Source organism: Mixophyes fleayi, chromosome 3, assembly GCF_038048845.1.
Source record: "Mixophyes fleayi isolate aMixFle1 chromosome 3, aMixFle1.hap1, whole genome shotgun sequence".
NCBI classification, from domain to species: domain Eukaryota; kingdom Metazoa; phylum Chordata; class Amphibia; order Anura; family Limnodynastidae; genus Mixophyes; species Mixophyes fleayi.
The window spans coordinates 159,482,447-159,505,544 of record NC_134404.1 but is presented as its reverse complement, the minus strand read 5'-3'; the positions used below and the strand labels follow the sequence as shown (position 1 = coordinate 159,505,544).

Genomic DNA, 23,098 nt, shown 5'->3' with positions numbered 1-23,098 from the left:
AAATGGAGAAAACTGAATAGCCGAAAGAACAAACTTAAGATCCCATGGTGCCGTTGGAGGAACATAGGGTGTTGGGTGTTTTAAAACACCCTGCAAGAACGTCTGGACCTCAGGGATCAGGGAAAAATTCTTCTGAAAATACATAGACACAACTGAGACCTGAAGCTGAAGGTCACTGGTCAATCCATTCTGGAGAAAGGAAATTAAACACAAAACCTAATGGCAGAGTGGAATCCTCTGCATTAACGCTAAACCCTCAATGTGGTTGGTAATGTATCGGAGACTTGTCTGGCTTTTGGACCAGGCAGAGGTTTGAGCAGAACCTTTGAGTCTTCTCTTATTTCAGGATGTTCCAGGAAGGTGGTGTACATGAGAGAAAAATGGAGAGACGTAATAGCCTTCCTGAAAGCCAGCCACTTTGTCTTTTCCTTGGGAAGCCGGTGAAAAAAAATATCTTTTTGGTGTAGGCCCCTGAATGTCCAGGATGTAACCCTTTTCCATAATGTCGGTTACCCACAGGTCTGAAAATGAGGCTTTCTACATGTCCCAGAACAACAAAAGATAGGCTCCTACAGTAGTCCAAGCTGTTTCTCCAGGGCATAGGCACTAAGAGCTTAGCCAACCCACATGCTAACCTTTTAAAAGAGGATTTCAGTCAAAAGGAGGCACAAAACTCAAGGATCCTCTGTTCCTTAGACTTGGACAGGTTGACTGAGAGAAAAGGGCTTTTCTCTTCCTGACAGATGATGTTGTCCAGCTCAGGCAACAAAGTACTGAACCTTCGAACAGGAGGGTTTCCAAAGATTTCAATGTCTGCATTCCAGGACGGGAGCTAAAGTACTTGCCTGGCAACTACAGCCAAAGCAGAGATCTTAGAACTGGTATAGGCTTAAATATTGCTGTTAGGGTTTGTGCTTTTCTTTGCGTTAAAAAAACTTCTTTTAAAATGAAGTCTGTTTATCTGTTATTTTTTTTTTGCAATTTTTTTTTAGTTAATTGTCTTGGTATATATGTTGATTATAAATGTTGGAATTTTCTGCATAATATGTTTTTACAGTTTATTCAAATAGTAATTTCTAAATAATATAAAAAGGAGCAGTAATAATCATCACAGGTAAACCAAATATCAATAGACGTACTCACCCTATTTATGCTGCTGTTTGTTACGATATTCTGGATTAGATGTATTTTAAAATCCTTTAAACTCTTCATGCACTCTTGGAGAATATATTTAGATAACTGTGAATTAGTGAGGAGGTTTGTTACAGTTCTAATGGCTTCTGTCTGAAATCTTGAGACAGATGGTTTATGATTTTCATACAAGCTAAGTAAGCCGTTCAACAATCCAGACACTGACTCTGCTACCACACTGCCATCATTCTCAAACTTTGTAAAATGTGTTAGATGGCTTCCTGCTGTTGTCAGTTTTCCTAGTCCAAGAAGATGATTAAGAAATTGTATCTGGCTAGACAGCTGTTCTTGGCCAAATGGAAAGCATTTTATAATTGGAAGAGGATTTGAAGGAGATGCAAAATATGACAGATTTGTGCAGGGTTGGTTACAGCTGATAGAAGTCTGAGATCCTGTCAATGTATCCACCCCATCTTCATTAGAAATATCACATCCTGAATCTTGTTGTAATTGGTTCATTGGTTCCAAATCCTCTGAAGGTGCACGTGGATCTGTTGTCACACCAAGCCATTCTGCAATTTGTGGAGGAAAAACAAAACAAAAACAAAGGATTATACTCATGTGAATTTTTAAAGAAAATATCCTCATCAAACGTTTCTCGCCACATAGCAAGAAAAACAGAAAAATATGTATAATTCAGAGATAACATTTGTCATTCATATACATTTCTACTCAATTTCATAATGAAGACAGACATTTTAAGAGCCACTTTTATTCTGCACCATTAGCCCCAATACTGACCCCCTTTCCTGTTAGGCTTCATTGGCATTGAAGGCTATTGCAGAGGAAAGTTGATGTGGCTCTGAAATTGTTGCTTTAGAAAAATTACCCCATTTACTGACATTAATGCATAGTTTTATCATAACAGCTACCGTAGTTAGGGATAATAAAGGGCTGAGGCCATTATCCTATACTCAACTACTGAGAATTATTACAGGAAATAATTCAAAGCTGACAGTTGAAGAGAATCTATAACATAGATGGGCCACATGCGGCACTCCAGCAGCTCCACTCTGCTTTATTGTCAGATTTGTTTGTTACAGCTTGTAACACTTGTTTAAAATGCCTGCTGATATGTTATTACACATAGGAGTCTCTTCCTTTGAAAAAATGTATTGTTTTAACTGAGATTAAGGGCAATGTCCAGCCCTTTAAAAGGTTAGTGGGCCATCCATACAGCCCCCTGAAGTGTTGGAACCACAACGCTATTGCATAGCGAGCATGTAAATTAAATGGTCTTTTAAGTTAATACACAAAGTAGCTTTCAAACAATTGCATTGCCACACTACTAATTGTTGTACCATACTGGAACTCAAAAAGCTCAAAAAACTTTCCTTTTGGCATGTTGCAAGACACACTTAACGGACATATTTTGATTTGATTTTTTGAGAAGCAAAGTGGTATCACGTTTGCTAATCTTTTTCTGGGCTACCGAGAAGACCATTTCAGATATGTTTTGTAATCATACTATTGTATGGTGAAATTGCATTGACAACATGTTGTTTATCTGGCGTTAACCAATAAAAAAACAATAAAAAAAAACTCCTCTTGTTTAACAATTTCATCTTAAAATCATTTCATTAGCATTTCAGTATACTGTAATTACTAGATTTTATAAACATTTATTTATATAAAACCAGCATATTTCCCAGTGTTTTATGATTTGGGAACAAACAGTAATAAAACAAGACTGGGTAATAACAGACAGATAAAGAGCCTTGCTCACATGCCAACAATCTATAGAATGATCCAGCACGATTGCAATTGGAAAAAGTGTTTAGCGATCCAGTCACACAGCAATATTTGTTTGGGGGTCAGATGGATGTTCGAGTATAGAACAAGCATATATTAAGTTTTATGTGACCAGTGGAGAGGGGGAGGCAGTTGGGTAGAATATCTTAGAGGTGAAGATGGTGGTTCAAGAATTTTATAAACTTGCCTGAAGAGGTGGTTTTCAGGGAACGCTTGAATGCTTGCAGACTAGAAGAAAGTTTTATTGTACGATGAAGAGAATTCCCCAGAGTTTGTGGAACTTATGACTGGGAATGGTAATAATAAGATCTTGAGATAAGCGGAGGGGTCAAGTTGTGAGATATTTTGAAACAAGTGAAGAGATAGAGAACTGGTGCGGTTTTGTTAATGGCCTTTATGCTAGAATTAGTATTTTATATTTGATTTTGTAAAATACAGGTAACCAATGCATGTTCTGACAGAGTGGGGGAGCAGTTTAAAAACATTTTACAAGCAAAATTAGTCTAACCACTTGTGACAGGCACCATATTCCCCATCTGTCACTTTGAAAACTTAAGATGGAGTGTGCTCATTTGGACTGCATCGTCATCAGAACTCTGCTCCATTGGGAGCTGCTAATGGATATGTATACCTGGTGTGCCTACTGGAGTAGGTGATTGGGTTGTCACCTCAGTAGAGCGCATTGGCCGATCAACAAGATCGGAAGAGCACAGCAACACCTTCACCGAGAGATGCCATTAACATGTATGGGACTAACCACTTGGCCGAATAATTTATCTACAACTTGACAGGAAAGTATAGGACTACGTAGCTTAGCCGAAGATCGACATAGCCACCATTATAGACTTTGCTGTAAAATTAAGGAGATAGAAATAAACAGTTTTGCCAGACTCAGGGTACTCCCTGTGTGCTGGTGTACTATTATTGGATCACCATAGAAACTGTTTCAGTGCCACTCTTGACTTACAGCTTGGCCTGGAGTACTAATTTCACAAGTTGGCTGGATAAACCCATACATTAAAAGTACTTTAGGTAAAGTGTGTCTTTATATAATATTGTATTGAACTAACAGCTTGGACGGACAACACAGTACTCTCATCGTACTGGTGTACCTCCCTTGCGGTTGTCCCGGAAAATGCAACAGAACCACTAGAAGAATACAGCTTGGCATGAGAACTGTCTTTTTACAATTTGACCAACTTATGAATATATGCATTTATTTTATAACAGTTGAGAGTTACTGAGTTGGGATACTGCTGGGTGTTTTAACTGTTCATGGTTATTTGATTTGCTATTGTTTACAGTTGCTTAACACTTCTGTAATAAAGATACAAAGGTATCTTCTCTCGTCCTCTCTTTGCCTGTGTGACCCTAAAGAACCCTAAGATTTCTCGATTAGCTAGTGAACTTTGACTCTTAATACCCTGATTTTCGGACACCACTGCAATCAAAATAGATTGTAAGGATGAATGGTATTGTATTGATAGTATTGAAGATCAATGAGGGAGATAATGAGGGCATGGATTAAAGTTTTGCAGTGGCTTGTATGAGATGCATGCATATTCTAGAAATAAGATTTATATAACAGGATTTGGATACAGATTAGATTTGGGAAATAAATTATAGTTTGAGTCAAAGTTGACACTTAGGCAGTAAGCTTGAGGGATATGTTTTGTTGACATATTAGCTTCTGTTGGCTGTTGAGACTATTAATCATCTCAATTTTTGAAGAGTTTGAGAATGGTAAAAGGTAACAAAGATGAAAAGACATTCAATAACACAAAGATGGTAAGAGATCTGAAAAAATAGATACATTTGTGCATCATCTACATAGAGATGATACGAATATCCAGAGGAGCTATTCCGTTTCTCAAGAGAAGTGTTCTAGATAGAGAAGAACAGTGGGCCTTGGACTGAGCCTTGTGCTACTACTGCAAGTGATGAAAAGAAGGTGCATCCAGAGAAACTACCACTGAAAGGGTAATTTAAGAAGTGTGATAGTATTAAACAATAAAACTACACCCTTGACATAAGAGTGAAGAAAAAAAACAAATGTTTTCTGTGGAACAGAGACAATACCAGGATGCAAGACTAAAACCAACGGCCTGGAAGACATTACGCAGTACTGGACAAAGGATATTGCCTTATATATACTATATGGAATCAGAGACATGCTATGGGGAGTATAAATGTCAGAAAATAATCATTGTTGTCCAGACTGTAAATGTGTTGTTATAATTCAAGAGACCTTGACAATACAAACTAGTAAATTGATAGCGTTGATAGGAACTGACCCTGATTGTTCAGTAACATATGGTAAACATAAGGAGGGAATTTATAATCCAATGATATATACAGCAATAGTTGGAAGTCACGGTTGTCCATAATAGTGACTCTAGTGCAGTTTAAAATTCTGAATTCAAATATGTAATTAGTATTTTTCCATCAGGCATATTGTGTTTGTGACAGTTACTTTTTCTTTTTTCATATTTTAATGTTCTTTATGGTCTATCGTACACACACACACAGACAAGGGCATACAAACAATATATGGAGGTTGTTACGCACGTTTTGTCGCTATCCAACAACGATTGTCGAATCCCGATGTGTGGTTCCAAAGCACAAAGTAATTTAATAGCCAGAATAACAATGTGAAATAAAACAAGTACAGCCGTTACTTATCGCAGGCGCTCTGGATCCAGTGAACAGTCATTCAGTTCTGAAGGTTGTGGTCAAAGAAGACTGGTCACTAGGTCCAGAGCCTCCGCTTATATGCAGTCAGTAAATACAGTAAAACAATGCAGATGACGTGGCTTGCTTCTATTGGTCCAGGTTTCAGGAAGGTCCAGTGTACTGCAGGTCATAGGTCAGTTCAAACCAAAATATCCAAAGGTGGAGGTCACCTCTCCAGGGGATGCACTCTGATTTTCCCGCCAAGAATCCAGTTTCAACTAGTCTATTAGCATTATACAATCAGTATCACTTTAAACATTTATTCCCTAACATCGCCAACTAGAGTATATAATGTGCGATCTCTTCGGCAAATGAACCGGACAACTTCTGATGAATAGGGGATTAAAATTATACTAAACATGACATAGTTCCTGCAACCTGAACCTTTGATTTCACTAACATGTATATAACTTATAATAATAAACACAAATACGGCTATATTTTGACATAAATAACTATGTGTTGCAACTACAATTAAAGTGTACTAATTACAAATGTGTGAGTTCGTGTGAATGTGTGTAAAAGTGTAAAACCTGTTATTGCCACGTGTTGCGGCTGGATACGCCCTTCCACGCCGTAGCGTGATCTACGCATAATTTCAGACAAAGACAACCAAGTTTGCTCGATATTAATTGAAATGACTTTATCCAATTTGCTGACTTCGACAGCTGCACCCTTTGATAGTGTAATAAACTATTACCCAATCACATTCTCGAGGTTAGGATTGTACTGTACTTCTTTACAGACAATGATCTCAGTATCCCTCACCACCATTTTAATCTCGTTTTCAGTGTTTACCTCAGAAGACTGCTTTCCACACTTCAACACAGTAGAACACATCTGACACACAAGCCAGTTACTAAAATGACACCGAGCTTACCTACATTAGCAACCATTTTCTGTACCCACTCCCCTAGACCAGAGACCCATTTTACAGGGTTCAACCACGAGAACCCACCTGCCACCTTTTCCCCGACCTCATACAACAAAGAATTATGGTTCCTTTGAAATTCCAATTTCAGTTGCAGAATTTCATCCATCTTCCGGTCTATTACTTCCTTGGGGTTATCCGTATTATTGGTGATGTACGTGCAACATTTGACACCAAATTGGGTGGCCAATGTCACACAATATCCACCAGTAATAGATGTAAGATAATTCAATACCAGTCTATGTTGCACCAACTCCTTCTTATACACTTGCAGCTCCTTTCCTGTATACCTGAAAGTGTCATCATACAGCTCGGTGATATTATCTATCAATTTAGGTAGATCTTGAATATGCTTAAAGTTTAAAGTTCCCCGAGCAGTCCTGGTGAGATCTAGAGTGACCATAACTTGAAAGCCAGAGGATTCACTAATCAATTTTGTAGCTATGGGCTCTTCACCAGGAATCATATTTCTTTTGCCACGGTGTTCATACTGTGTGTGTATGTATGGTTGGGAAGTAGTCTTGTGAATACCAACCATTTCTTCATGCTTAATAGTCATGACTTCAGGAACCAGTTTACCTAAGAAACACAAACCCTTGGAACTCGGAGTTACCCAGGAATAAGCTTTTCTCCCACAAACAAAGTACACGTCATCTGGGAGAACATAAGGAACGGTATGCCCATTGATAATATCACACAAAGTTTTGACAAAACTACCCCTGCCTAGTGTCTCCATTTGTTCAAGACACGTGTCAGCATGGATAACATTCTTACAATTACTTATTGAGACTTTCCCAATGGATACTTTCTTATGTCTGTTTACACGTCCTAGTTTATGGAGTCCATCAACATTCCTGCCTATTGGTGACCTTGTAATGAGTGTGGCGAGCCATTGTCTGATCTGACAGGTCAGCTTCCCAATTCTCCAGTCGTTTTACATGTGAGATATTTAGACACAGTAAAGACCGGTCTAAGAAGTATTGCCGAAGTTTCAGACTAGGGGACCTACTGTAATTGTACTTCCCTTCTATGGACCTCCCTCCCCTTAATTCGAGGACCTCAGAGATATTTAGTGGAAACGGCACTAGTCCTATGTTATGTTGTCCCTGAGGCACATGAGAGCACACCCTGCACTCAGTTTGGTTTAGAACCATACCCACTAAGGAGTCATAATCCTCCAGAGGATGCCCGCCCATGTCCAGATTATTGGATTGGCATCGCTGGATGCATTTCTCTTCAACTAGGGAGTCACAGTACTTACATTTACAATATTCATCAGACAATAGCCCCTCACACTGTCTCCGAGTTCCAGGGCTAGCAGACCTTTTCATAACCCCTGGACCAAGCTTGATAATGGGCTGTGCTGTGTATTCTAATAACTTTTCCTCAAAATCCATCTCATTTATTGTATCACTACCAGATCCTGCCTCTGTCATCCGTTCTCCTTCACAAAAATAGGGTGTCCTATAAAAAATGAAAACAAGAAAAATCCTGGAACAGAAGAAAAACAAAAATCGTCGCTCCATCGCTGGAAAGATAGTTTGGGCAACGTCCTTGGCTCAGGTATCTTGACTGCAGGCTTTAGGTCTCCCAGTACAGGTTTACGAGTGACAGATCGGTGTTGTCAGTCTCAGCATTATCTCGCACTTTCTCCGGGTTACTGACTTTCCTGCAATGAGTGGAATGTACCCAAGTGTCTCTTTTCCTTCAGTGAGGTGGTACTGGTTAGCAGCACTTGGTACGGGCCTTCCCAACGGTCTGTCAAACAACCTGAACATAAGAAATTGTGGATCATAATATATTCCCCAGGTTCAACATCGTGACAGTTCGTTTCTGGCATACCAGGTGACAGCATTTTTAGTTTTTGTTGTTGTTGTTGTTTTAGCTGTCTGCTCATTTTTATGAGATATTGTACAGTCACTTCATTATTACACTTCAAGTCGTCTTGTGGACTTATGATCAAATGAGGTTGTCGGCCGAACAGTATCTCAAAGGGGGACAGATTAAGAGGAGGTCTGGGAGTGGTTCGGATGCTATGGAGGACTAGTGGCAAAGCTTCTGGCCACGCTAACCCAGTTTCAGCCATTATCTTACCAAGCTTGTTCTTAATAGTACCATTTACTCTTTCCACCTTACCACTGGTTTGTGGTTGGTAAGGTGTGTGAAGTCTGCTACCGATTCCCATGAGCTTACACATGTTCTGGAAGATATCAGCAGTAAAGTGGGTACCCCTATCACTTTCTATGATTCTAGGGATAGCGTATCTACACACAAATTCCTGAACAATTTTCTTTGCAGTGAACACAGCAGTATTAGTGGCTGCCGGATATGCTTCTACCCAACTGGAAAACACATCAATATAAAATAACACATATTTGAAATTCCTGCAAGGTGGTAATTGGATATAGTCAATTTGTATTACCTGAAAAGGTCCGTCTGTAGGAGGGATATGGGATGGCTCAGTTGGTATAGCTTTCCCGACGTTTGTCCTCAAACAAGTAAGACATGATCATCGCCTTCTTACCGGCCTAAGAAAAACCCGGTGCACACCAGTATGATCTCACTAGTTTTCACATACCTTCCTTACTCTGATGAGTCAGACCACGTGCTGCCTCAGACAGGCTTGGGTAGTATGCTTTGGGAGCAACAGGCCTACCTCGTCCATCTCTCCAGTGTCCCGAGGACTCATGACCACATCCCTTCACCTTCCAGACCGCCTTTTCCTGTAGGGAACACAAATTTTGCATTTCAATTAATCTCTGCGTGTTTAATGTCTGAAAAACCATCATAGTCTCTGTCGATACAGTTATAGGTTGCCCTGCTGTCCATTTAGCAGCTTCGTCTGCCCTGTTGTTGCCCAATAACACCGGGTCTTCTTCAGAAGTGTGGGCTTTACATTTTATGATGGCTACTGTCTTGGGTAACTGTATTGCTGTCAAAAGTCCTTATATGTGTTGTTAGTGTGCCACTGGTGTGCCTGCTGCTGTCGGAAAGTTTCTAAGACGCCAAAGGGCCCTCGAAATCGTGCACTACCCCGAAGGCGTACCTAGAGTCAGTATATATATTAGCTGACTTACCCTTTGCCAACTCACACGCTCTCCTTAATGCTACTAGTTCGGCCACTTGGGCTGAGTGAGGTGGGCCAAGGGGTCCAGCTTCTACAACATCCTGATTGTCTACAACAGCATAACCAGTATATAGTTCTCCCGTCTCCGTCTGTCTATGACAAATCCCGTCTGTATAAAAGGTAAAATCTACATTTTCTAAGGGGGTTTCACATATGTCGGGCCTTGCAGTAAAAGTCTGGTTCAGATATTCCATACTATCATGCGTATAAGTACTCTTGCAAACCTTATCACCCACCAGGGTCTCCTCACCTCCCACACTTTGTGCATCTCGAGGCACATATGGAAGGTATGTAGCTGGATTTAAAGTGCTACATCGCTTGATGGTGATGTTTGAGGGTGCCATCAGAGCTAGTTCCCATGTTGTGAACCTAGCTGAAGAGACATGTCTGGTTTGAGCTGAATTCAACAGAGCTGATACTGCATGAGGTGTATAGACAGTTGAATCATGTCCTAATACTACGTCCTCGCTCTTACTTACCAGAAAAGCAGTGGCTGCTACACTTCTTAGACATGTTGGGAGTGATCTTGCCACAGTGTCCAATTGTGCACTGTAGTATGCTACCGGTCTGCTAGTGTCACCATGTTTCTGAGTGAGGACACCTGTTGCACAACCATCAGCTTCCATACAGTATAGCTCAAAGGGCTTTTCATAATCAGGTATTCCCAATGCAGGTGCTCTAGTCAGACTATCTTTAAGGTTAAAGAACGCTTGCTCTGATTCCTCTGTGTGTACGACACATTCTGGCTTTGAGGAAAAGACTAGCTCATGCAATGATAATGCCAGAATAGAAAAAGCTGGGATCCAGGATCTACAGTATCCACACATCCCAAAGAAGGTACGGATTTGCTTCTGGTTCTGCGGCAGAGTCATGTGTTGTATTGCCTCAATTCTGTCCGTTGTCAAATGTCTTAGCCCCTGGGTGAGACACTGCCTTAAGTATTTAACCTCAGTATGACATGGCTGTAACTTGTCCTTTGCCACCTTGCGCCCTGTTTGCGAGAGATGAAGTAACAACAATTTAGTATCATGTAAACATGACATAAAATAATCAGAGCACAACAACAAATCATCCACATATTGAATCAAAACAGACCCATTGCTTGGTTGAAAGGATTGTAAACAGTCATGTAAGGCTTGGGAGAAAATACTGTCAATGAACCCCTGGGGAAGTCTAGTCCATGTGTATTGCATCCCCCTGTAGGAGAATGCAAAGAGGTATTGGCAGTCAGGGTGAAGAGGGGCTGAGAAAAAGGCAGAACACAGGTCAATGACAGTAAAGTGACTATCAGACGGTGGAATCTGCATGAGGATGACAGCTGGATTGAGCACTACTGGGAATTGGCTCTCAACAACTTTATTAATTCCCCTTAAGTCCTGGACTAATCTATAGCCCCTCCCCCCACTCTTCTTCACAGGGAAAATGGGACTATTTGCTGTACTGGATGTACGAATTAAAATCCCTTGTTGCAACAGCCTCTCAATAACAGGATACACCCCTAATTTCACCTCCGGTTTTAATGGATACTGTGGGATTTTTGGAGCTATCCTACCACTTTTTAGATTTACCATCACAGGAGTTACATTTCATCCAGTGTCCTGTCCATCTCTGGTCCATAGGGAACCCGGTATTTCCAGCAAAATCCCCTTTACCTGAGATGGACTTTGTTCTATAACGGTAGAGTGTAACAATAACCTTTGTGGGGTGTCCAATATATTCTGTACCTCATGCGCGACCTTCTCTGGTATATCTAGGAATACACCATCAGGGGTACAGTATATGACACATCCCATTTTGCACAACAAATCCCTTGCCAGCAAGTTAGGAGGAGCTGTTGCAGCCAAGAGAAATGAATGCTTGGTATACAGAGGCCCGATAGTAACCTCTGTGGGTTTAGCTAAAGGGTAATGTAACACTCTCCCCGTTACCCCCATAGCTGGAATAGTTTTGCTAGTTACCTGTAACCCTTAGACTCTCAGTTAACCTCACTGGCTCACTGCTAGGGGTCAGGTATGACCTGACCCCTAGAACTGACTATCGCTTTCCTGTGCAGAATTTGATTATATGCGCGGGTAGCTGCGAGTCCTCTAACCTATGTGTGTCTCTCCTATGTGTCCCACCCCTATGTGTACTGTTTCTTTCCTTTCTACAATCTTTCCTGATATGTCCCTCTTCATGGCAGTTGAAACACTTCACTACTCTATGGGCTAGATTTACTAAGCTGCGGGTTTGAAAAGGTGGGGATGTTGCCTATAGCAACCAATCAGATTCTAGCTTTCATTACTTTAGTACTTTCTACAAAATGACAGCTGGAATCTGATTGGTTGCTATAGGCAACATCCCCACTTTTTCAAACCCACAGCTTAGTAAATCTAGCCCTATGTCTCTGGTTATGTGAGTTGTATACTGGTGGTTGTGTGTGTCTTCCCTCTAAGGCTTGTATACTTACCGTCATCAACCTATCACTTTTCTCTTCTTTCTTTCTAAAAATATTCTTATCGTGCTCCACGGCAATCTCTCTAAGGGAATCTACCGTGATGACCCTCCAGCCAGGTGTTGAGGTTTGTACCCTTGTCTTTAGGTTTTCCTTGAGACCATCCATTAATACCGCTACAGCCACATCCCTATGATGTGGATTCTCCCTTATATATGCTATCCAAGTAAAATGTGTCATTGATGCAAGAGCTCTAGATAAATAATCAGCTGCCGTTTCACTCTCTTTTTGCTTAATGGTGAAAATCTTGCTCCAATTTACTACTAATTGAAAATAGATGGCCAAATGTGAGACAATTTGCTGAATATTCTCTTGATTATCCTCATCTGTTAAGGTTTCGTCCAACAAACAATCTTTAATAAATTTTTGTATGTTAGTATTGGGAGCAAGGCGTGCCCTCAACACCACCCGCCAATCCTTGGTTGGTTGGTTCGTGGAAATATACCATCCTTATCCGCTTTCCCATTAGGAACTGCTATTGTGGACAGGATAAGTACCCACCGGTTCACTACCTTCAGGATTAATCACAGGAATTACTGCTTCAGTACCTCCCTCCTAGTGTTCACCCCACTACTCTCACCTATCTCAGCCACTGCCCCTGCTGGTGGGACAGCTCCCTTTCCATACTTGCATTGAACTTCTAAGATGTTAATAGCATGGGCAATGGCTGAAATCATGGTGGGTTCATCCTCTTCTTCAGAAACACTTGCTTTAAATTGACTTAAAACAGGATATAACTTAGCAATTTCTTTTTTATCATTTTTAGTAACGGTTGTACTTACGCCCCCTACCGCATAGGGCGGCGGGGACGTGCTTGCGCTAAGTTATCCACGCTTCTCAACGGCTATTTCCGCTGTGCACACGTTTTTCGCCACGCCTACTTTCGCTGTGCACTCGCTGCTCTGCCACATGTTGCCTTCCATTTGCCACAACTTTAAACAATCATTATGTTTAGTTCTCAATTTTGCTGATTTAATCAACCACACCTTTTCTTTAACATTATTCAGTACCTCTGAATTGAAACTACCTATCATTGGGAAAGGCCTAACACAATCCTTGGTCATCTTGACCCACTTGTTGCGATACGCCATTGCATATGCACCTTACACATAAGAAATCTCACCGAACTGATCGACCCTTCTTCTGGCAGTACATTGACCATTCCTAGCATCTGCTTAGCACCCATGCCAGCATCTGGCTAAAATCAATCAACCAGCCTTGCCAACATAATTCCTCCAGCTGCTCTCCCAAGTCACAATCACGGCCTTACCGTCTGGTCAGATTGCACCGCTCAAAGATACTAATTGTCAGTAAGCGTTGCGATTACTATTGGGCCCGCTTGCGAAAACTCCCTTTGTTTTCGCCCCCCGGTATACCTGCCTTGTATACCGTTCACCAGTTGGGCACCTGCCTCGTCAGACAGCAACTGACACTCTATTCAACAATAAATCCAACTTTAGTGTATCTAAGTCACAAAATCACGCAACATACAACTTTTCTGCGCAGAAAATCAACTTCCCAACAGTAGTAATAACGTTTCAGAGGCTTTAACAAGTGATTATACAGGGTGATTCAAAAGTCGCAGTACACCCTTTTATTTCAAAAACTCTACAGGAAATTGGGAAGCCTGAATACTCCAGTAAGGTATGGGTGACGTGGTCTATCTTTTACGGTATGTACCAAACATGGGCGCCATCTTGAAATCGGCCAATCGGCCCAATTCCTGTAGAGTTTTTTAAATAAAAGGGTGTACTGAGACTTTTGAATCACCCTGTACTATGCATGTATAATACTCAAAACAATTGTCTAAACACGTGGCAAATCTTCCGGAAGATCACATGCGCTATGCAGGAAGTGCACATACGCCAAGCAATGCAATAAATTTAAAATGCGAAATGACAATAAAAAGAAACAGTTTCCTTTCTTGTCCCTAGATTCAAGTTAGCGCTCCTTAGATAATGCAAAAACGGACATTCAGTTTCCCAACACAGACTGAGAAACAGGTTTTGAACACATTGCGTTCTTAGTCTTGCGTATCGTCCGGTAGCCTAAATTCTGCCGCGAGCCCCCAAATTCTTATGCACGTTTTGTCGCTCTCCAATAACGATTGTCGAATCTCGATGTGTAGTTCCAAAGCACAAAGTAATTTAATAGCCAAAAGTAGCAGAATAACAATGTGAAATAAAACAAGTACATTCACAAGTCATTCAGGTCTGAAGGCTGTGGTCAAAGAAGACTGGTCACTAGGTCCAGAGCCCCCGCTTATATGCGGAGGCTCTGGACCTAGTGACATATGTCAGTAAATACAGTAAAACAATGCAGATGATGTGGCTTGCTTCTATTGGTCCAGGTTTCAGCAAGGTCCAGTATACTGCAGGTCATAGGCCAGTTCAAACCAAAATATCTAAAGGTGGGGGTCAACTCTCCAGGGGATGCACGCCGATTTTCCCGCCAAGAATCCAGTTTCAACTAGTCTATTAGCAGTATAGAATCAGTATCCCTTTAAACATTTATTCCCTAACATCGCTAACTAGAGTATGCAATGTGCGATCATTTCGGCGAATGAACTGGACAACTGCTGATGAATAGGGGATTAAAATTATACTAAACATGACATAGTTACTGCAACCTGAACCTTTGATTTCACTAACATGTATATAGACAGGGGGTACAGGAGGGTAATCCACAATGAAGTCAAACAGGCCGAGGTCAAAGGACACGAGGAATCCAGGAGAATAGTCAGCTAGCCGTGGTCACATCGGAGGCAGGGACACAAATCAGGATAGTAGTCAGAGGAAGCCGGGTCAAAACCAATATATATGTCAAGAAACAGGAACAATGCTGGAGACAGACCTGATATTCTGACACCCTAATGGTGTTAAATAGAGGCTGCTGCCGGGGGATTGGAGAAAAATAGGAGCGGTCAGACATGCTGACAGCCCGAATAGAAGAGTGTCCCGAGACAGAGCGCATGTGCCCGACAGCATGGAGACAGCCAGGGACGCTGCAAGCCTGTAGCTAGCAACAGTGCGCCCCTGGCTGGATCCGTCAGGAGACGGATTCGCTGTTCCTCAACGAAGCGGGACGGCGCCTGACAATATGCCTGAAAATCATCGTCTACAACTTTTTAGGTCAGTCAGAATGAGGTGTATATTTAAACGTATTTCACAAACAATACCGGCCTGATTGAAAAAAAATCTGAATGCACACTCAAATTCAGCACAAAAATACATTTAGATTCAGTTTATTTAGTTCTTGTGAAAGAAAAAAAAAGTTTATTTTTGTAGACCAGTATTATTAGTCTGTACTTATTTTTCTTTTGACAATGATATTCTGTTTCTTTTGGTGTCTATTTGGACACTCTTGTGTTGGTACAAGATGACTCTTTTTGTTCATTATCCATCCATGTTGTTGTAAAAAAAATATTACTTGGGCTGTTTTGAGGCTGAATATTCTTTCTGACTCTCCCACAACAAGAACATTATCATTGACGCTCATTCTACTGAACTTTACACCACATAGTGGTCTACAGAGCTAACGCTCATTCTACTGGACTCTCCACCACATAGTGGTCTGCAGAGCTAACGCTCATTCTACTGGACTCTCCGCCACATAGTGGCCTGCAGAGCTGACACTCATCTCCGGACATCTTCTCTACTTTTGTCTTCAGAGCTGACGCTCATTCTACTGAACTTTATACCACATAGTGGTCTACAGAGCTAACGCTCATTCTACTGGACTCTCCACCACATAGTAGTCTGCAGAGTTACACCGAACTGCATCATCTTCATTGCCATTACTTATTATATTTACCACTCTTACTACGGTACTACTGCCTGTAGTCTCTCAGGGACTTCTGTACAGTGCTCTAGTAGGGACCGCAACCTGCGAGGTGGACGCAGCTAAGCCCATACCGCTTCGCGGCGGTTCCTGGTGAACACCGTCTCCTCGCTAGACTCCGCGCCCTGTTGGAGTAGTGCTAAACTGTTTGAATCCCTTGGGGTCGCTACATCTGCCGAGTCTCATCGTAAGAACCGTGACAAACATCTTCCATATATTACCATATCTTGACTCACGGTTTCCTTAATTTGGCTAGCAATGTAACTATCACCTTGATAAAAGTTCTCAGCAGTCCAAAAGGAAGGCATGTAAACTGGAAATTATGCCCCCTTATCAAGAACTTGAGAAATTTTCTGTGCTATATGGCCACAGGAACATGAAAGTAAGTATTGTGAAGGTATATGAATGTCAAAATCCTCTTTGCTGATGGTTTTTACAATAGAATTCACGGATTCCATACAAATATGTTTGAGCTGTACAAACTTGTTGGGTCTTCTCAAATCCAAAACTATGCAAAAATGCTTTCTTGGCGATGAACATCCTGGAGTACATCCCATGCCTTCTTGTTCTGGGAAACCCTGAGAAATTGTCTTGATATTCAATTTCCATTGTGCATTCTATTCTGTATCCCCTGTTTATCGGAGATGGACTGGGTCCATGCCTCTGAAAAAAATGAATATCAAGTTTCCTTCTCCTTTTAGATCATCCACTATATCACACTAGTGCTTTCTGACCACACAGTGGTGGGTATGGCAGCAGAGATAGAGTGTGTTAAGAGCATGAATTAAGCATTGCTTAACATGTAGCCTAATTATTACTACAATGGCTGGGATAGAGCACAATGGAAAAATATAGCATAGAAAAACACAACGTGTCATGTACAGTAATTGTTAAGCATTTTTGAAGATTCCTCGGAAGTAAAGTGTGGAATTAAAATGATTAAAGTTTAAAAATAGGTGGTTTGCCATTCCACCTACAAAAACAACCCCAAAATATTAAAATAATCTTTTTAAGAGGAAGGCAGGTCATATAAGAAAAAATTGCATGCTATTTTCAAACCATGTAACTATTGAAACCACTTTTTCTAGCTGCTATATAACCGATCGTAACGGAAAGTATTCCTGCTACAGTTTGCTAGTGCATTCATCTGAAACACAACAAGAATGATTGTGCAAAAATAAGACTTTTGAAGGAATAGTTATCTCAGGGAAATGCAGTATAAAACTCCTCAAGCAATTTTTCACAAAGAATGATCATAGCTACAGCCAAGACTGCTCAATAGATTATGGGCATATCCTGCTTTTCATCACTGCAGATGCAGGAAGCTTAAAGTTAATGAGCCATAATATATATATATTTTTTTTTTATATATATTTTTAAAAAAAATGCAGACCTGTAAAAAAATGGGCTGTATATTTCAGTAGTGGCTGGCAAAACAATCACTACCAATAATTTTAAATAACCGTCTTTTTGTCAGCTAACGCTTGAAAAGCACAACATTGTAACAAAAGCAAGTAGTACTTGCTGTATACCAACTTACTGAATTGACCGTCGCTGCTAGTTTCATTAAATAAAATGTAAAAACACTTATGCATAACAAAAAAATTTTCATAAACAATACAACATATGACAACAAAACACATTGTATATTTTGAAACCACGAAGGTATAGAGATAGCACAGAAATGTGTCTTGACAGTGTTAATAGTAAATAATAAAGTTTTACCCTATTTGTATACAAAATAATAATGTAATGAAGTGTCATATACCTGAAAAAAATATTGCCTGGAGTTAATAAATGCAAAAGTCGCATTTTGTATATTAAATGTAATTAAATACAAACACAAAACAAAAGTTAAATTAAAGAACACACAAAAGGTAAACTTGTCATCATATCACATATCAGTATTTTGCAAGACACAGAAACATTTACAGCATTAGTCCATTGTCCTTTAATTTGTATATAAAGAATTATACGGGGGAGGTAGAGTAAACTCAGGGAAAGATAGGGGTCGGGGGGAGATTGGTGTGAAGCCCAGGTAGAAGGGGAGCTACATAACCTCAGGCAAATTACATACAACCTGCTATTTTTATTGCAAGGTCATGATTGACCTTGATTGAGAGATAACAGATAAACTAGTTCAAGCTACCTCTAAGTGTCAGGATGCAAGTAATGTTGCCAAAACTTGAACTATAAAATCTGTTCCAGTTAACTGCATTAAACTAGATTGCTATAGGGGTCTGAATTCTGGGGAATTTTAGTGGCAAATACTGTGACTGTCCCCAGAAAATTGGGACACATGAGATCCATAGGAATGAGGACAGATATCAGTTGTCAATCATGTCATGCTCGAAAGCTACAGATTTCACTCACCATTAGAAAGTTAACACATTTATCTGATAACGAAAAGCTAGGAGCCAAAAAGAAATTAGATTTTATCAACTGTATCTCACACACGTGACAGAAAAAATAAATCTATGCGGCATGCTAGATAGGGAATTTTTACACCCTTTCATATCAGATTTTGAAGCTAACAGGGTCACTTTAAGAATTCATATTCTAGAAGCAGAAAAAAAATAAAAAAAGCATTGTAGTGTTGCATGCCATTAACAAATACAACAGAAGTGGACTTTTTAATTTCAGTTTGCAGTAAACATAGAAATGACTGGATTAAATAACCACACTACAGAAATCATTAACTAGTGGAGACTAAATTATTTGATGGGCCTATCCTTTTGCAAGCACTAAACGTGTAAACTGAATCTAACGGAGCAGCTTCTATTAGATTGCATTTTCAATGATAAAATGGTACTCACAGACAAGATCTAGAAGAATACAGATCCTTATTGCACAACATTGGCACTGACCTTTTCTAGAGATTGCATCCTCAAGTGAGCAAATACTTATCACTTCAGCATTAACCAGCTTTCACTTAAAGCAGGTACCAAATGAAATGACACCATTTCAAAAATGTGACGTGACTAATACATGTTCAAAATAAATTACTACATTATTACAGTGATATTTGCATACTTACCATTTTCCAATCCTGATCTTTCATGAATCTTGTGTAAAAGAATTTCTTGTCGCAAATGTAGAACTTCAGCTTCCAGTACCATTGCCTTTGCCTTCCAATCTACATCTTTTTTAGAAACTTGTTTGGCCAGTTCTTCAGTGTACACTCTACTACTTTTTCCTTCTGGTCTATTTCGAATGATTGCTATTGCCAAAGCCACTTTTGAAGACATGTGAACCCATTTTTGTATTTCCATCCTAAGTTCCTGGAAATCAAAATGCAAGTTGCATCAAACTACAAGATTCAGATGTCATTTACACATTGTATAATTAATAGTTACTTGTAAATATCATCCACTAATTAAATGCCAGTCTGGCCTACTGACACAGTGGTTTGTATTGCTGCAGCCTTAGTGCCCTGGGTAATGATTGAGTTTGTATCTACGTCTGGTGTTTGTGTAAGTTTCCTCCATATCGTCAGGTTTACTCCAACAAGTTTCTTTGTCCTATTGGAAAAGTAGATTGTAAACTTGACTGGGGTAGAAATTAATGTGCTTAGTAGTTCTCATTGCACAATGCAGCAAATACATAAAGGATAATGATAGTGATGCATGACTATTCTCCATTGTATTAATATGCAAACTTATTATACACCAGAGGAAAAAAAAAAGTATATATATTATTTCAGCCATTAAGCCCTTTAGTGTCATGATTACTAAGAAAAATAGAGCTCCATGTGATTATTCATACAGTGGATGCACATGAAAACGTCAGACCAAATTTTGTAGTAGATGCCTACGGCAACAAAACAGCAACATGATGCAGAGGAGAACCTAAATGCAAGAGCTTGTAGTTTACATATCACAATAAAAGACAGAGCATTGTATTTTACTTTTTTTATTTAGTTTTTTTTTTACTCTTAGCACACACAATATAGTATTAATCATAATTAACATAATGGCACAAGGGTCATGCACTGTAAATCTGTTGCTATAGACATATATTAAATGTTATTAGAGGACATAAAGCCAACAATAATTCTCTAGCAATTGTGCCACTGGCTGCTGACAGATTTTTAGGCCAATAGAGTATAGCAGTCAGCAAAGGTTCACAAACTCATGTACTTATAGACAGATATCCCTATATTCCACTACAATACAGTAGTACACTTTTCAACAGTGAGTCAACAAAATAAATACCAGATGGAGCTGCAGCAAAGTAGTTATCTACTGCAGGTTTGTCCTGTAAGGTACCATTATTAATTTGCTGATGCTTTGTTCCATCCTATTCTGACATTCTCAATGAGAATACCATCAAGGACGTCATCAGGTACACTGAGCATGAGTCAGACTGCCTTTCTCTAGTGGAGGAGAGTGAGCAGAAAGCCCTCAGGAGAACTTTTCACTTACTTTCTTTTACAAAAGATCCATATATCCATATACTGCTCAATTTCTGCTACAGTTTTTATATGAATACTGCTTTTACAGGGTACTCCTTTTATAGTTCGATAAACAGATGGAAAGCATGCGCTCAAACATTCTTTAATACAATCCTGGAAACTTCCCATTTCATACGTGTACTAAACATTCGCTCACAGAATTATGTTAGACTTCCTTAGAAAGCCGAAAACACAGTATAATGGGTGATCTACAGCTCTGCTGCAGACAGACACGAAATGATCACCCCGAGGGAGCAAAGGAGACAAATTCACCTCACGCTCTCACCGTCTGTGTATTATTATTCTCCTGCCTCTACTTCGGCTGCCTCCAACGCAGAGTAAACCATTTAGATCAATCAGGGGGTAGGGTCCTGGAATATACCATATTGGGGGACGCTCCCTATTGCTACATCTGCATATGTAAAGTTACAATGGAAAATAATCAAAAGCAGCAAGTATAGCTAGGACATTTAATTTTCTTCTTTACTTTTAATTTACTTTTAGATAAACATGTGCTGAAGAATACCAAATAATACATTTTGCCATCAATTCATTCCTTTGAAAGATGTGTTTTTTATATCAGGTTTTGGATTGTTTATGACATGACCAATACATATTTTATATTGCAGACAACTGTTTTTTATTTATATTACAATATATGGTGGCAAATTCAGCAGCCACACAACGATTGGATGTAAAGTTGCAATTTAATAAATTATAGTCTCCATATGAAATGAGGGATGGGTGAATATAACAGAGCCTTCCTCCTGCCCCATTTCATGCTGTTTGTCTGCTTAGCACCGACTGTCTGAATTAATGTGGGCACCCTAAAGTAACTGGTATGTAACAAGAGTTTGACATCAATTGTTTAATTGAGGTCAAAACGCCAATGAGTGCCGTAAGGGGCTAATGTGTGAGGTTCTCTTTTCTTTTTTATAGACCATAGGGATGGCTCATAATCACCTTGGTGGAACTGTCCCCATAACTGGCCATAACTGGCCACATGCAGCCACACAGAGGTGACATGGGGGTAAATGTATTAATGTCCGGATTATTATTATTATTATTAATCTTTATTTATAGGGCGCCACAAAGTATCCGTAGCGCCGTACAAGGACAAACAATGGCACAGTACAAGGTGAAACAGCACAGTACAAGTAACAGTAAGCACTATAAATCTGGGGGCTCAGGCACAGCATGAAAGAGAGGGAGGGAGGGGAAAAGTGAGTATAGGCAGGTAACTATGGCCCAAGAGGGATTCTTCAATTCCGGCGTGTTCAGCGTCTTCGGCGATTAAATTTAAGAATCCGGACATTAATACATTTACCCCATGGCCTCCTGACTCCTGCCCCTCCTCCACTAGGTGCTTACTTCTTGAGCACCTTTGCTCCACCCCCTGCTACCCTCTATATACTGTTTGTATACCTCCCTCCCCCCAGTGTGTATGTTTCTATCACCCCCCCTCCCTGTCTCTACCTTCGTGTTTGCATCTCTGTATGTGTACCTATGTTCCCCATGTGTGCCTCTGTTCTTTCTTTCTCCCCCTTTGTGTCTCCCTTCAACCCTCTTACTGTATCCATCTCCCAAATTATACTACCATGTCACCCACCACCCACTTCTCTCCTTTGACCCTCACAACCCACATTTCCTTTTGCACTGTGCTTTTTCCCCCACTTCTCTCCACTCTCACATCTTACCTTCTCTTCTGCTGAAGTCGTTGGTGTCCCGATGGTTTCCCGATCAGAAGTGAGTGAAAGAGCTTGAGGGTGGTAGATGAGCACAACCTTCTGATTTTAATTATTTTTTCTCTACAACACTGCTAATATCAGCCATTAACCCTGGTAGTGGTAAGGTCCACCAGCTTTCGGCAGTGAAACAAACCCCAAGTAAATTGCACTAGTGTTATGGTGGTACTTGTACCGCTTCAATAACTATTCTAACTATATTCTATTCTGTTAACGGAATAACAAATTAAAACCACTTAAGCATGTAAAAAATGCTTTGTTCTTTGAATAAATCATTTTTTAATGTATAAATGTTTTTTAAATATTTTGACAGTTTTTTTAAAAAGTAAATGTTACCTAATTTTATTTTATTTTTCTAATTCAGTGGAAATGAAATCCGAAATCTGGCAAGCTGATTCAAAGACTGAACTGACAAATCATTAAGGTAACCCTTAGTGATTCAGATCAGTACCCCTGTGGAAGCTGTATATCGCTGAACTGGCACGGTGGTATTTTCTTGAAATATTGTGGCGATATGGGATATTTTTATAGCTATGATAAGTGGCAGTAAAAAATGTAACTACAAATGGGGTTGTTAATGATAAATTGGTCAACATATCTTTCAATTGGATCACTTGCTTTTAACAGAAATTAAATTAATCATGTTCCCTGACCATTTTGATTATGATAGTTTAGACAAGCAGTATCAAAATTACTTCACTAGTAAAACATAAATAATCTTTAAATCATTTTTACCTTAAAATATAAGCACTGTGATTACATAGCATTTTTACTTTGTATAGCAATGCAAGCTTCCAACTAAGACAGAGTTCACTCCCTTGCACTACAGAGG

At 39.9% G+C, this 23,098-nt stretch overlaps 1 protein-coding gene across 2 annotated transcripts in view; it reads right to left on the bottom strand.

Moving 5' to 3' along the window:
• The window catches only part of MEI4 (meiotic double-stranded break formation protein 4), a 254,597-nt gene extending 233,739 nt beyond the window's left edge, over positions 1-20,858 (bottom strand). The window contains exons 1-3 of one of the 2 annotated variants that reach the window (XM_075202670.1): positions 20,808-20,858; positions 19,106-19,349; positions 1,144-1,703 (exon numbers count right to left, since the gene is read on the bottom strand). In XM_075202670.1, the coding sequence (XP_075058771.1) occupies positions 1,144-1,703; positions 19,106-19,340 (795 nt within the window). In that variant the 5' untranslated portion in view covers positions 19,341-19,349; positions 20,808-20,858. Of the gene's footprint in view, positions 1-1,143; positions 1,704-19,105; positions 19,350-20,794 lie in introns of both variants that reach the window. The other variant, XM_075202671.1, reaches the window with a different exon arrangement.
• Positions 20,859-23,098: the final 2,240 nt, after the last annotated feature.